At 40.0% G+C, this 14,625-nt stretch overlaps 1 protein-coding gene across 9 annotated transcripts in view; it reads left to right on the top strand.

The window, feature by feature from the left end:
* DLG5 (discs large MAGUK scaffold protein 5) overlaps window positions 1-14,625 on the top strand; it is a 1,559,980-nt gene that overhangs the window by 342,809 nt on the left and 1,202,546 nt on the right. For all 9 annotated transcript variants that reach the window (XM_069610999.1, XM_069611004.1, XM_069611003.1 and 6 more), the window contains 2 exons: window positions 6,316-6,575; window positions 7,424-7,736. In XM_069610999.1, coding sequence (XP_069467100.1) covers window positions 6,316-6,575; window positions 7,424-7,736 — 573 coding nt within the window. The remainder of the gene's footprint in view (window positions 1-6,315; window positions 6,576-7,423; window positions 7,737-14,625) is intronic.

The following is a 14,625-nucleotide window of genomic DNA, read 5'->3' as shown; positions in this document are numbered from 1 at the left end:
CATTGCTGCGACCTTGCGTTTGCTGCAATACCCCAATACCCTGGGACCTCGAGCCACTGTGCGTTGCACGGTCTTCTGAATTCCAAATCTCGGTGTCACTTCATGGGCATCCTGGTGGATCTCCAGAGACACGAATCAAGTCCGAAAAGGCCCCTGAACAGAGCGCTGGACCTTTGTAATGACAAGAATTCAACCGCGATGATCTGTCTTCTGTGCTCCTTGAAAAGGCACCAAATGCGCAGAACCGCATTCAGCCGTGAGGGAAATCCTGCCTAGAACCTTCATCGATCCCTGCTGCAAAGTCCCTTCCAAGGTCCTGTTTTCAGTCACCACGACAAGGAATTCACTGACAGGATTTTTGGCTGTAGATCCTGAGGTAGTCCTGCTGCAAAATCTTCAATGCTCAGGTACTGTGCTGGCTTGGGTATATGCATACCTTGCCTCTCTTAGGATTTCTGTGCAGCTGTGGGGTATTTTCTGTGATTAGGAGGTCTCTCGTCCAGTGCACCCAGTCCCACTGCTAGAATCCTACTAGGGTGTCTTCTATGAAGCCCCTGCACCCTCTTCTAACTCTAAAGTAAAGTACTCACCTGTTTGCCCAGTCTTTCTAAGGAACTCTGACTTTTGCTACTTAAGAACCTATCCTGACACTGCCTGCTGGCCACTAGATCCTATTGAACCACCTTCTGCCACTGAACGCTCATGCTCCAAGAATAAGGGAAATACTTTTAAGGGATTGGGCCTTTTGCCTAGAAAAGAAAATAAGTGTTTAAAAGCTACTTACTTGTAAAAGAGTTGGTTGGTAACTGTAACTCTAAGAGGGAACAGTTACAGAAGTTTTTACTTACCTTGGATGTGTGATGCACTATTTTTAAAAGTTAACATCTTTTCTTTCCTTAGACACTGTTTTGCCATTCTAACAGAGTAGATTTGAAGGTTTATTACTCTCCTGTGATTAGGTTGTGCCTCTTCCCAAAAGTAATGTGTTGGTTTCACCAGATTAGTCCTGTTAGGATAATTGTATGAGTGTCCCCCAACTGGGTCTTGCTTCCCCTGACTTGCTGTTAGCCTGTCCAGAATAAGTCTCTATTAGGCTGTTGCCTACCTAGAATAACGTTGAGTCATTCAGTAAAGTGTAACAGTAGGATTTACTTTCCCTGTTCTATCTAACCCATAGTCTGTGGTTCTAACTCTCCCTTATATCCTTATAAAAGTCCTACACCAGTCACTTGTATAGTTGGGAAAGATCTAACCTGGACTCCTTATGAGATTAAAGTATACGGGTTTTACTTAAATTAGCTGTGTGTCATCCCAAAAATAAATTACAAGAGTTACTGCTTATTTCAATCTGTGTTTCCCTGATCTCAAAAGCACCTGTAATTGAATGTTACATCTTAATGTGTGTTATCACAAAAGTAGTGATATGTTTACTATACCTGGAATAAGTGTTCCACTTTTCACAAAAAGTAATTGTCCAGTTGACTGATTGTGATTTACCGAATGAGACTAATGACACCAGAGGAGGGGCCAGACCCTTAATTATCAATCCAGTGAGGCAAGGAAAAGTACTACTAGTAAGCAACAAAGATGAATACACTTCTGGGTGAAGACATTAGCCTCTTTAAGAATGGAGATAATGGAGCGGGAAGTCCTGGAGAGGTGTCCTTCTAATCATGAGAAAAGCTGAAGATGTGCAATCCTGACCGGTGGGAGAAGTCGGTGGAATACGGACTACCCAGTGTGAAGCTAAGGAAAACATAGTAAAGAAAACGGAGTAATGTTCTTATGCAGCGTTATCTTGAAAAATCAAGGGACTTGAATGTTTTTAAATATGCTCGGTACTGAAGCGAAAGGGCCAATTCCTGTTTACATTGAGCGATAGAATTGATGCAAGTTGGGATGCTCAGTCCTGTGTTCTGAAGTAGAGAGACTGAATCATTTGAAATGCTGGGATTCAAATTCCAATCCAAGTGTGTTATACTAAGTGCGAAAACTGATGCATGTTGGGACATGCACTCCTATGTTGTAAAGTAAAGAAGTGTAAACTTTAGAAATACTGGCGACTATGGCGCAAGACAAATTCGAGAAATACTAACATAGGAGCGAAAACGCTGCTGCATGCTTGAATAGGAAATTCATAGGGACTGACCCATAAACTTGGCCTCTATAAAGAGGTAGAGAAGGTGTTCCAAAGATGAATGGGGAGCATAGTATGAAACCAGACGCTACTTGGATTCCATACCTTTATCTAACTTCTGTATGGTGTCTGCCTTTTATATACAGCAAATGGTCATGAGGGTACAATTTGTAAATCCTGGAATCGCACACTGTCCTATGACTGGGCTCCGATTTTGAGTGTATTGCATGCAAAAGGTTAGGAAATGGGTGAAATGAACAAATAAACTTGGTCTCGTGCAATACACAGGGCTATACGCATTTGGTATCGGGGTACAAGGTTTGGTTAACAATGGCCATAATTTGTTTACAAGAAACATGGTTCACTGATATTCCAATTTTGGATGGGTTTTTGATCTGTGCTGCCCTAGCATGTAGGTGTGCTAAAGGGTGCCCTTATAGGGGTTTCTATTCGCAGTGCGTCTTTCAAGGGGTATCGTAATCACAAATCTAGATGTAGGATGTAGTAATATCCTAGGGGTTAGACTTAAGTGGTGCTAGTCAAATGGGAGCACGTTTAAAGAATGCATCCTTCTAAATGTTTATTTTAACCCGGCAATGCGTACCCAGGGATGTTTTCTAAAGAATAGTTCTGATATTTTGGAGAAACATGTTAGAGTTTGGAGTGGAGGTTATACTGCTGGGGGATTTCAAAAGTGAGTGCCTCGTGGAACATCATTATGATATGAAACTGGGAAGAAAGGCTTGAGTGGCTTCAAGAAATAGAGGGTACATTATTAGAAGCACTTTCGGAGTGGGGTATGAGAATTCTAAACTGGAATCAAATAGGTGACATACCTGCTAATGCACATGGCGAAGCGCTGTTGCAAAGTAAACTCTAGATTATATATTTCTCTCACATTACCTTTTCCCAAGGAGTATAGCTTTAAAGTGCACATCTCAAGATGGGAGCAATCATAACCAGGTTGCTTTAGCATTGGCTATGAACACTTTAAGTGGCACTAAAAAATTGAAAACCTGTGTCTGGAAATTAAGCCAAGAGATCATGTTATAATATGGAGACCATCCATATCTTTGAACTTGAATTCTTGGGTTGATGAGCAATACAATGAAGCAAAGTTTAAGATGGGGCCTTCCGAGTTTGTTTCAAAATGTGTTAAAGGGTATGGTGTCAACAAGAAAATGTATTAAGGGTGCAATAACATTGACCCACTCACATAAATGTGTTCTTATGGTGCAATATGAAAAAAGAGAACTGAGAGCTAAAATACTTAGTCTTAAGAAGCATGCACAGGTCAATATTTGTATGGTTACAAACATGGAGGCAATACTCTAATTGGGTGAAAAGCTATCTGTACATAATGCACCCTAATGATGCAGAGTCAATGCTGTATACCCTACAAACTAATGATGACTCACTCTTTTGGTCCTTATTAAAATCAGTTGACCAACAGAGTGCTATGCAAGGCCAATGTACATATGGTGGCTGTGTGGGGGAGGAACGTTTTAGAACCCTTTATCAGAGTTTTAAGAACTTTGATGATGATCGGCTAATTATTGGAATGTACAGCGAGTCACTTTTTTGGCACAGTCTTGAAATCGATTTATCTGGTATCCGCTGTGCAATATTAAGAGCAAAAATCTCTAATGCCCGTGGCCCGGATGGTCTTTCGAATATGACGTTTAAATCTGATCCATTGCTATGGGCGCAAAGGTTTTGTTTGATTTGTATTACAATATCTTGAGCCATCGTGTTTTCACGAGTTCATGGAAGGCTACAGCAGCAGTGGTTATTTTTTAAATGAGGAGATTGGTTTAATCCATCTAATTATCATCCGATTTCGTTCTTGGACGCGTCCTACAAAAAATGTTCAACATTTATCTTGTGAGCCCTTAATACCTGGCCGAAGCAAGTGAAATGTTTAGACTACAAACAATTCAACATTTTCTTGTGCTTCTCCTTTTGACCAATCAGACCTGAGGGGCTAAAAAAAATCTATATTTTGCCTTCCTAGACATAAGTAAGTCATTTGATTTTGTTATTAGAGCTAAACTCTGGGGAAATTCTGCCATTTCAGGGCTGCCCTTCGTTTCCGTTGGCCATGCTACATGAACTCCATTCGGATACAAGGCTTCAGATCAAGTTGGATCAGCAGGGAAACAAATCCAACTGGGTTTTTAGTAAAGGCGGTTTGCGCCAAGGGTGCATGTTGGCCCCTTTTCTTTTTAATGCTTACATTTCGAAAATGGGGGATAGCCTAAAGAATGTGTTAAACTTTTTCTCAAAGGCTTAGATCTTAGTCAACATCTACAAGTCTAAAGTTCTGGTTATGAATCCCCTTGAAAACAACTTAAGGAGGAAATAATTTAATTGGTTATTGACTAATCAGAAATTGGGTGTTGTGCAGCATTTTAAATCTCTGGGTGCTTGCTTTGGTATTAAGAAATCTCACCAAGTACGCCCAGCCCATAACAAAGTAATTACTGTAGGTTCTGCAGCTTAATTGCGATTTCTTGACAAACCGTTATGGGCATTTTTCATTGGCTCCTGTGGTGACCATGTATAACCAGAAGATTATACCAAGGTTGATGCATGGCGCATAGACAATGAAGAAGGTTTGGATCGAGTAAATTCAGAATCGAGAACTTGAAATAGTTTTGTGCCTCCCTTTGAGTAAAACATTAGCAGCGATTCGCCATCAATTGGAGTTAATTTTCTTACAGGCACGCATCAACTGGTGACATTTACAGCTACTAAGAGCGATTTTGCAAACTCCAGGGAATACTCTATTTGTTATGCTTAATGAATTGTGGTGTAATAGCACTTGTAAAGTGTTGAGTAACTGGGTGAGACGTGCCTAAATATACTGACCAAAATCGGTTCTAATGAGGCTGAGTTACTATGCAATCTGTATAGGGTAAAGAAAAAAACTCTTAGAAAACCATTGGATTGCAAATAGAAATTTGCTGCCAACTAAGAGTGTATAACCATTTTTATGGAGATGTTGAATCTTTTAAGATGTTAAAATCATATCTGCAAAAACATATTTCTAAAACATGCTGAACTGTTCTGCTGAGAGTTAAAACTTAATTTGTATCCAATTAATAATGTCATGGGAGTCAGAACGGGACTCGCTAGACAGGAGTGAGTAGGTCGCTTTTTGTCACTGATATTGAGACACAAACATCTGATAATCTCTTGTAGTGCTCTGATAGTAACTCGTGCAGAAGCATTTGGCAGTTATATAACAACATTTGGATTTTGATCCTCACATAGGAGGATTAAGATAGTTACATCTGATAACTGTTACTATCCCAGATTGTGCACTTTGTTAAATGCTGCTGTATCCATGTTATGAGATGACATTTGTTTGTAATAGTAATTTTTATGAAGTTTTTTTAGAATTATTTTTGTTATACTGGTTTTAATGTTTTTGCTATGTTATGATTATGAAAGTGCACTGTTGATTGTATGCTAAATGCGTTTGTTCATAGTAACTTTTATCAAGAAGTAGCTTAGAACATATCTTAGAATGACATTTTCTACTACTGGTTTGTATGTTTGGGTGATTATGAAATTGTTCTTAGTATTTGTATATTTTTTCAATTTTCGCTCTTCAAATATGGTAGGTTTTACAATGTAAACATTTTGTTTATTCAATTGCGAAAGCTTTGTTGATAAACTATTACTAAATAAATAAAACAAGTCTTATATATTAGTACGGAACATTGTTTCAATGTTTTGTTATGAAGCTTGACTGTTAATTGTGTGTTATTGAAGACTCTACTAAAGAAGAATTAGTTTCTTAAGCGTATAATCACTATTTTGCTTATAGCCCCCCCTTCTCCCCTTTGGTTTTCTTGTTGTTTCATGCATCTGTATCCAAAGAGGCTCCGAGTGTAGGATGTAGTTGGTCAGCATGGTGTCACATGCCTCTTTACATGCAAAGCAAGTTTAAAAATGTTAAATATGATTCTCATTTGTAAATGTCAATTTGAAGTTTCTGGGGGTTCTCCACTTAATGGATAACATTTTTCCCGATATATGATTCTATATAAGACACAGTACCTCAGAAGTACACTTAAATTTAGGTAACATATTTGTCTTGATGCCCTTTCTCCAACCTCGAAATTTCAAATGGCATATCATTTACTGGAGAACCATTTTCTTTTGTTTAGGTAATGAAACATAACAGCTCTTCTGAGATCCTCAATAAGTTGTATGAAACTGCCACGGACAAGCTTGAGGTGATAAAGAAGGACTATGAAGCACTGAGAAAACGTTACAACGAGAAGATGGCCACTCATAACACTGATTTGAGCCGTCTTGAGCAAACTGAGGAGGAGAATCGGTGCTTACAGAAACAACTGGACACACTGGTGAAACAGAGGGATACAGCAATTCACTTCCAGCAGCAGTATTCATCCTCCTTGAGAAGGTCAGGTTTTGAGACTAAGACCAGTGCACCAAGAGGCTGTACATAAATAGCGGATGTGGCTTTCTCCTTTCTTACCGCAAACGCTCAGAACCTCCCTCCCCCTTCCCCTATCCCCTCTGTCCCACTGCACACATCTTTGTCCCACCTGGCACTTGACATATCAAACCCTGCCATATGCTCCCTAAGCTGTCTACTATACCAATTATTCCATTAAGATCTAGTGTATCACAATTTTTCATGTCTAGCCCAAAGACTGAATTCCGTCACTTTTATTCCTTACATCCTCTGGCACTCTTCTACTTTGGTTTTCCTTTATCACTTCTTGCCTTCTTTTCTATATCCAAATTCAGATACATGTATTCATTGATCTTCCATCTCCATTGCAACAATTACATGACCTCTCTACCAATCACCTTCTGAGTATGCTTTTGCTAATTTTGTTCTTCCCTTATTGCCTTTAGCTTTGTCGTCATATTGCTTCCTTTTGTTAACATATCCTCTGATGCATTTCTCACATGCCCTTCAATGGCCATGTTTTTCTTAGGCCACCTCAAATCTTTCTTTGCATTCTACTCTAGTTTTTCCTACAAGCTTTCAATTCTTTGAGCACTCCTCTCCTACTTTCAGTTTGAGTTTAATGTCACTCCTGTACACTAACCATTGAGAGAGCACCTTCTGATCAATCATTGTTTGGCCATTGTCTATTAGTGAATGCTTAGCGATGGGTGTTAAAGATTTTCCAATATACACAATTCATTAAAACAGTTGTTTGTTTCTATTTTAGAAATATGTGCCTTGATTCATAAAATATGTTGGGTTTGTAAGACACATTTTCCTTTTTTGATTAGGTATGAGTCAATCCAGCAGGAGATGAATAAGGCTACATCACAGAACAGGGAACTACAGAGGGAGATGGAACGTTTACAAGCTGAGGTGACCCGTTTCAAGACTATGCAGTTGAAGGCGTTAAAGGATGCTGAAAAGTGTAAGGAAGAGCGAGACTCTGTGTTCAATGAGTATCGCCTCATCATGAGTGAGCGGGATCAGGTTATCAAAGAGGTGGACAAACTTCAAACTGAGCTTGAACTGGCAGAAGGGAAGCTGAAGAATACGTCTTCTGAGAACCGTGTGGCTAGTGAAGAGATGGAAGCCTTAAAACAGGTGAATTGTGACTTTTTCAGGATTCAGTTTCTGTCTTGTGATAAGATATTACAGAAATTAGCTTACTAGTAAATCAGTGACATTCTTTGAGAAATTGAGATGAATGCTGGTTGATGAAACTGGACTCTATTGGAGGGATGCCGGCTAAAAATTGTAAATGGTATTTAATCTATTTTAGATTTTCCTTGATTTTGGCTCAGATTTTCTTTGTCGGACAAATGTTTATTTTGAACAAAGGTGTCCATAAAAGAGTTTATAAAACATACAATAGCACACCCAAATATTAAAGCCGCATTTACAAAAAAAAGTAACAACGGAAAATGTAATCCTCAAGATATCGATGTCCTTTTTGTCTAAAATTCAAGCTAAAAGAGAAGTAAAAATATTGGTGTTTTGACACATTTTCTTTGTTTTAAGCGCATGGTAATTTAATCATCCCAATTTTTAGTAATTACACACAACCGCCACATATTAGCCTAAATCTTTGTTTCATTGTTTAGTCATTTTTCTTAAACAGCCATGCTATATTCAGATTTACAGCCCAAAGGTACTCTTTCTAGATTTGCTTAATTGACAGGAATGAAGTACATTGTGCCCTAGTTTTCTGTTTAATGACAGAAGAACAGATCTCTACTATCCTTGCTGATGCCCATCTATAATGGGCATATGAATAAGAAATGTTTGTTTTCTTCTCATTATGATTGAGCAGATAGTTTTACGGGCTTCATTTCCACTCTGTCATTTTTCACATAACCTGGTCAATTATAGTATGCCTCATTTTAACTTTACAGGTAACTCTTTACTATTGAAAGGCTAAGTCCCATCCAAATCACATTTATTTATTTATTTATTTATTTATTTTTAATGTGATACAGTTTTTTAAAAACAAAAACTTTACACATAAGTCTAAAAAGAAATTTTTGAACTATTAAACAGCAATTTTTAAACAGCAATTCATCATTAAAATGAAGAAAAGAAAAAAACGTTTAAAATCATGTTCATATTCATTCTTATTAAAAATGTCACAGGTTATAGCCAGAAGTTAACTTTCGTGCAGTTTCATGTGATTGCATGTAAAGGCTCATTTATTATTTATTGATGCAAAGAGAGTAAGCTAGCCTTCAAATTTCTAGTATGCCCTTAACTGTATACCATACTCTATATAAGGCCAAATGTAGGCTAGGATTCAAAGTGTTAATACATGCTATCCAGAAGTCTTTGGACTTAATATGGTCGAGATTGTGTACGTATCTGCTATAATGTTTTATGTAAGTTAATCCCAATCTAGGGCATAGTGTGAGAACGTGTCTTGCAGTTTCAGGTAAGTCTTTATTCTTACATATCCTGCAAAAACGCTCTGTTTTAGAAATGGCCCATTCAGGGCCCAACACCGCTAGGACTGGTAGATGGTTGATACGTAGGAGTAATAGGAAGCGTCTTAAATTAGCCGAGGGGCAAAGGTTGAGATATCCTTGTGCTCTCCTGAAGGTATATAAAACATGAGTTATAAATCCGTAGCTGGGAAGACTCGCAAGATGGCTAAAATTGTCTTGCCAGTCCCAAATTTTAAGTCGTTCTGCCATTTGGGACTTTAGATTTATAAAATTGTCTTCCCAGTTAGGGATCCATTCTATCGCCTTAAATAGAGCATTCATTTCTCTCGCAAAACGGGCCTGCTTATTCCTGTCGATTTCTTCTTTCACGGTTATCAAAAGGGGATTAATCGGGTTAGTATGCATCTTAATATAGACCTGGGCTCTTTTCGTCAAGACCAGAGCTTTTAGAGAGGGTAAACCTAACTCTAATCTTAGTATCGCCATAGGTATTCCCGGTGGCAATCCCAGCAGCTTTCGCCAAAAACGTCCTTCCAGTTTCTGCAGCCAGTCCAAATTAAGGTTAACTAGGGCTTCCAGTCCATAGATTACCGTGGGTATCAGGCACTGGACATAAAGTTGGCGGGCTGCCCACATGGAATATCCACTCTTCTTACGAGTGAACTGATATATCATAGAGGTAAGTTGCGCTGCTTTTGTTTTGCGGGCTTGTACACATGATTGGGAATTTCCCTTAGAGTCGAATTCAACTCCCAGGTATTTGTAACTATGGGTATATTGAATTTCCTGACCTCTTATAGTCATTCTGGGGCGGCTCACTTTGCCATGACTATATAGGATCAACTCTGTTTTCGTGTGATTAATTGTGAGTTCATTCTCCTCCGCATACTCCCAAAGTCGCTCGGCCGAGCGTAGGATGCCACTAAATGTGTGGTCAAAAATAACCACATCATCTGCGTACGCCAGGATTAAGCAGTGTTGGGAGCCAACTTTGGGAGGGCAGTTACTCACCTCTCTGATACATTCTGGAATATCGGAGACAAAAAAATTGTATAGCATGGGTGCGGTGACACAGCCTTGTTTCACCCCTCTTGTTTGCTCTATCACCCTAGTTGTAGATCCACTTCCGTCAAGCCTCAACTGGACTGTGGTGTTATGGTGTAGGAGTTGCAGATAATGGAGCAAGCCTTCAGGGCACGCCAGGCCCCTAAGCTTCCTCCATAGCTTCTCTCTATTAACCATGTCAAACGCTGCCTTAAAATCTATATATAAGGCATACAGTGGCGGATTATTGGGGAGTAGGGCTTTATCTCTAAGGCTGTTCATGATGAAAAGATTGTGAGTGGTAGAGTAACCAAATCTGAATCCGCTTTGAAAGCGGTCCAGAATCCCTTCCGTTTCAGTCCAAGATTGTAATTTCTGTAACAGTAAGGAGGCAAATAATTTACCAGAGCAATCTAACATAGATAGCAAACGGTAATTGGCAGGATCAGATCTATTGCCTTTCTTAAAAATAGGCACTAAAATAGCTCTTTGCCAGGTCTAAGGTATTACTCCCTCTTTTAAGACTTTTTCAAAGAGGATTTTCAAAAGGTTAGCCCAGAAAACTGGGTTACTCTTCATAAGTAAATTAGAGAGACCGTTAGGCCCCGGGGCTCGGGAGGATTTAAGTTTAGTAATCTTACCTATCAGGTCTTCTAGGGAAATAGGAAACGGCTTTGGAACTAAAGAGATGGTTGGAAGAGTTCCGGGGTTAGCTGCTGTCATACCATTACGCGTTTCCAGAAAATTAACCCATTCTTCCGCATCAATCGGGTTTATTTGGGGAGTTACCCTGCTTCCCCTAGCTTCTCCTAGAAGTGCCCAGATGTTCCGGGGATTTCTCGAGCAGATAGTCTTCACAGTTTTTTGCCAGTTTACCAATTTTTTCGATCTGTTCCAGTGTTTTAACCATGTCCTATACCTATTTTTTATCTTTCTGATCTTAGTATGTGTATCCATAATTAGATGAGAGTGGGCTCTGATTCTACGTATCTCCCCTCTCAGAGTACGCTTAGCATCACGAATTGTTTTGTCATAAACCTCAATCGAGCCCTGTTCTCTAATAACAAGTAATGATTTTTTTGTAGCATATTTACCCGTAAAATTATAAATCCACCCTTCGAGTTGTTCTATTGAGAGGTTAACAAACATAGTGTGATAATCAGCATCCCATTCACCACAATCTTGACATGCTTTAGCTATATTTTTCTCAGACCATATTAATCGTGAACCAGCATGATTAACCAGCACACTTCCTATAGCTATTGTTGAAGGAGATACAGGATCACATTTCAGACTTAAACTCAGGCCTCTATGATCACTCCAGTCATTGTCTATTATTTCCATGTCATTAACCAGGGAAGCCACCTCCGGGCTAATGAAACAGTAATCAAGAGTGCGGCGAGCAGTACCTGCTTTCCAAGTATAATGTCCCGGGCGGTCGCTCATAGTTCGACCGTTTAGACATTCCAAGTCCCAGCTCTTCATAAAACATAACCACTTCTCCCCTTCTTTATCGCTATAATTCTGAAGCATGAGGGGATACGGGTGTAAATACTTGTTATTAGATGTACCACCATCCCCTTTAATGGCGCAATTAAAATCTCCAGCAATAACAAAAAAATTATTTTGATGTTCATTCGTCCACTTAGTGAGTAAATCGTGTAGTCTATCTTGTATTTGATCACTCATTGATGCATCGTATGGATTATAAACATTGACCAGCAAGAGTTTCGTCTGACTATTTTTGATCGGTATGATCACCTCCACCGCATTAATATTATCCTCATGATCGTTAGTAATTTCACTGGATGCTATAGTTTTACTTACACCGATCAACAACCCCCCAAAAGGTCTTCCCTTTTGGCCTTTTTTGGCAAAAGTGTGGTACAATTTATACCCATCTATTATAATTGGGGCGGTTAGCCAAGTTTCCTGCAGCAGAAAAAAAGTATAGTTCATAATGAAAGGTAACGAGCCGTTAGTTGCGGTAATATGTTTGAAACCCCTGGTATTCCAGGATAGTAATGAGCAAGTTCAGGGTTGATTTATAACCGTGGGCAAAGCCTCTGCGAGCCATTTAAGAGTGTTCTGAATGTCGCTCATTTGGACTTTGGTCCCAGCAAGAGGAGGTGGTTTAGTTTTATTGTCAGTTTTAGTAGACTCGGGAGCTTCTTTGATCAGAGGGTCTACATCGTCAGGATTCACATCTACCCCCAATCCTACTTGCGCTAAGTTGACTTTATGCTTACGGATCAGCTGAGCTGAGGCCAGGACCGTACAATGCAGCGCTGTAACGTTAGGGTTAGTGGTACATAAAGGCTCAACAAATGAGAAATCCTCAGATCTAATAACTCTTAATTGAGGTATTAGGTGAAGTTTCTCGAGCATGCCTGTCCGAGGAAGCCATTTGCCACGGCATTGCTGATTCAGATTCTTCACAATGCAAATCCTATTTCCTTCTCTATTCTCTTCCTTTGCTAGAGCCGGTGTATCCCTATCAGTTTCCATGCTTTCAAATGTACTATTAGGATTATTCCTTTGAGGGGTGGAAAACTGATTGTCAATTGAATGATTTTCTGTAAGAATAGAGTCTTGGCTAGCATTGCTCACTGCGGAAATTTCTTTGGATTTTTCCGTCAATATCCAGCTGGTGAGTGTACCCGGACCTTTATTTCGGTTTTTCTTTCTTTTAAGAGCCCTTTTTCTAGCCTTTTTAGATTTCTGTTGTGGAATTGCTGTATTTGGTAGTGGAGAGGCCACCTCTACCGGAACATTTCTTAAGGCTGCTCTTTTCGCCATTCTACGCTGTTTCTTAGTCAGGCGAGCATTTCCTTCGTTTGTCGGATGTTCGTTCCCCTCGACGTTAATTGGGCTAGATGGAATCTGAGGCTCCTTTACCTCTACATGACCTACTTCATAATCTAAATCTGGAACGGGGAGATTCAACTGTAGAATTGTATTCACGTGTATTCTACCGCATAGTTTTAGGAGAATTTTTAGGGCAAATTGGAGAGAGGATAAGGACGCCTGTATCTCAGTAATAGCTGCAGAGTTTAACTGTGAAAGTTCACTAGGTTGGTCGGCCTTACTTTGCTCTGGCTCCTCTAAGTCAATCAGTAGATTTGGTGATTCAGACAGTCGCCCAGAACATAAAGTTCTCTGAGGGGAATTGGCAGGTTGTAGCACTTGAGCCTCCACTGTTATACTTGCAGCTTTCTTGGCAGTCCCCATCTCGATAATCCCTAATTCTCCTGAATTAGGAGGAGGGGCCATAGATTTTTGTATGGACAGGCATAAATCCAATAACGAATTATTGTCAATATCGTCAAAGGATGTAGCATCCAGTGGTCGGCATGCATTCTGTTCAGCTGGAAGTATCACCTCTGTGTGTTCGACAGTACATTCAGGCAAGTTTTTTTTTTTATTAAATAGCTCAGGAATGGTGCCTTTAACGTTAGCTGGCGATTTCAAACTGTCCCAACCACTTAGATTGTTAGTAGGAGTATAAGGATGATTTGTTCTGCCTTTCCGTAAATTGTAGGGCGCTTTTGCCCCGCGTGCTTTAGGCGGCATTTAGGCTCCGAAGAGTAGCGAGGGAGAAAGTAAAAGTAGTAAGCCGAGAAAGCCAATCTTTAGCAGTGGCAAGTCGTTCAGCAGTAAATGCGTATAATTCAGGTTAAAGGGTCTATGTAGAAGGTTATTAGTTCCTAGTAAGGATCGAAGGAGATTGTAATCTTCCACAGACTCCCCTGGACTATGCCGATAGACGATACTTAATTGTGCGGTCAGGCTTACCTTATTCTTCACGTTCTGCAGTGAGGCTTAGTGGCTGATGCGCCCACGCGCCAAACAGCCGCACAACAGCCAGTGGGCTTTACTCGGCCGGGCTTAACGCTGCAAGGGTGGCTCTCGGCTCAATATGAGTCCCAAAGATGTCACGTGTTCAGTCACGTGACGTCGCTCGGCTCCGCCTCCTCCAGGAAGCCCGAGGTCTCAGCAAGAGCTGCGTTCAGCTCGCAGTGCTGAGGGGGTGAGTTTCACCAGGATTTACTTCCTTACTCCAACGCGATCCTTCAGCATTCAATTAGACATTAGAAATCACATTCCACTTTGCACACAGTTTGATTATCTACGTAGTCAGTCAGTAAGGCGTGCAGAGCTCGCAATTAAGATTGGATTTGCAGTAGCTAAAAGCAGCTCCTGGATATCCAGCATTAACCAGTGACCAGGAGCAATCACTGTGGAATGAGGAGCTAGTATTTTGTGTTCCGCAAATCTAACTTCCACATAAGATGGAAACCTATAATAGTGTCCTTTATTTATGATTCCTCCTGTTATAAATGCAGTATAGATGTGTCCTAATGTTTACTTATAGATTGTTCCAGACGCACAGAGTTAAACCCACATCAGTGTTTGTTCAGCATCACTAGGCCTGGCAAGCCAAAAGTAGCTCCTGGCATATGTTGTCAAGCTAACCTGGCACTTCTAGGCTGCTAGCAAGAGCTAAATAG

Source organism: Ambystoma mexicanum, chromosome 8 (assembly GCF_040938575.1).
Source record: "Ambystoma mexicanum isolate Mex_15411 chromosome 8, UKY_AmexF1_1, whole genome shotgun sequence".
Classification (NCBI taxonomy): Eukaryota; Metazoa; Chordata; class Amphibia; order Caudata; family Ambystomatidae; genus Ambystoma; species Ambystoma mexicanum.
The sequence above is the reverse complement of the archived record's forward strand: the minus strand, read 5'-3'. Positions and strand labels throughout refer to the sequence as shown.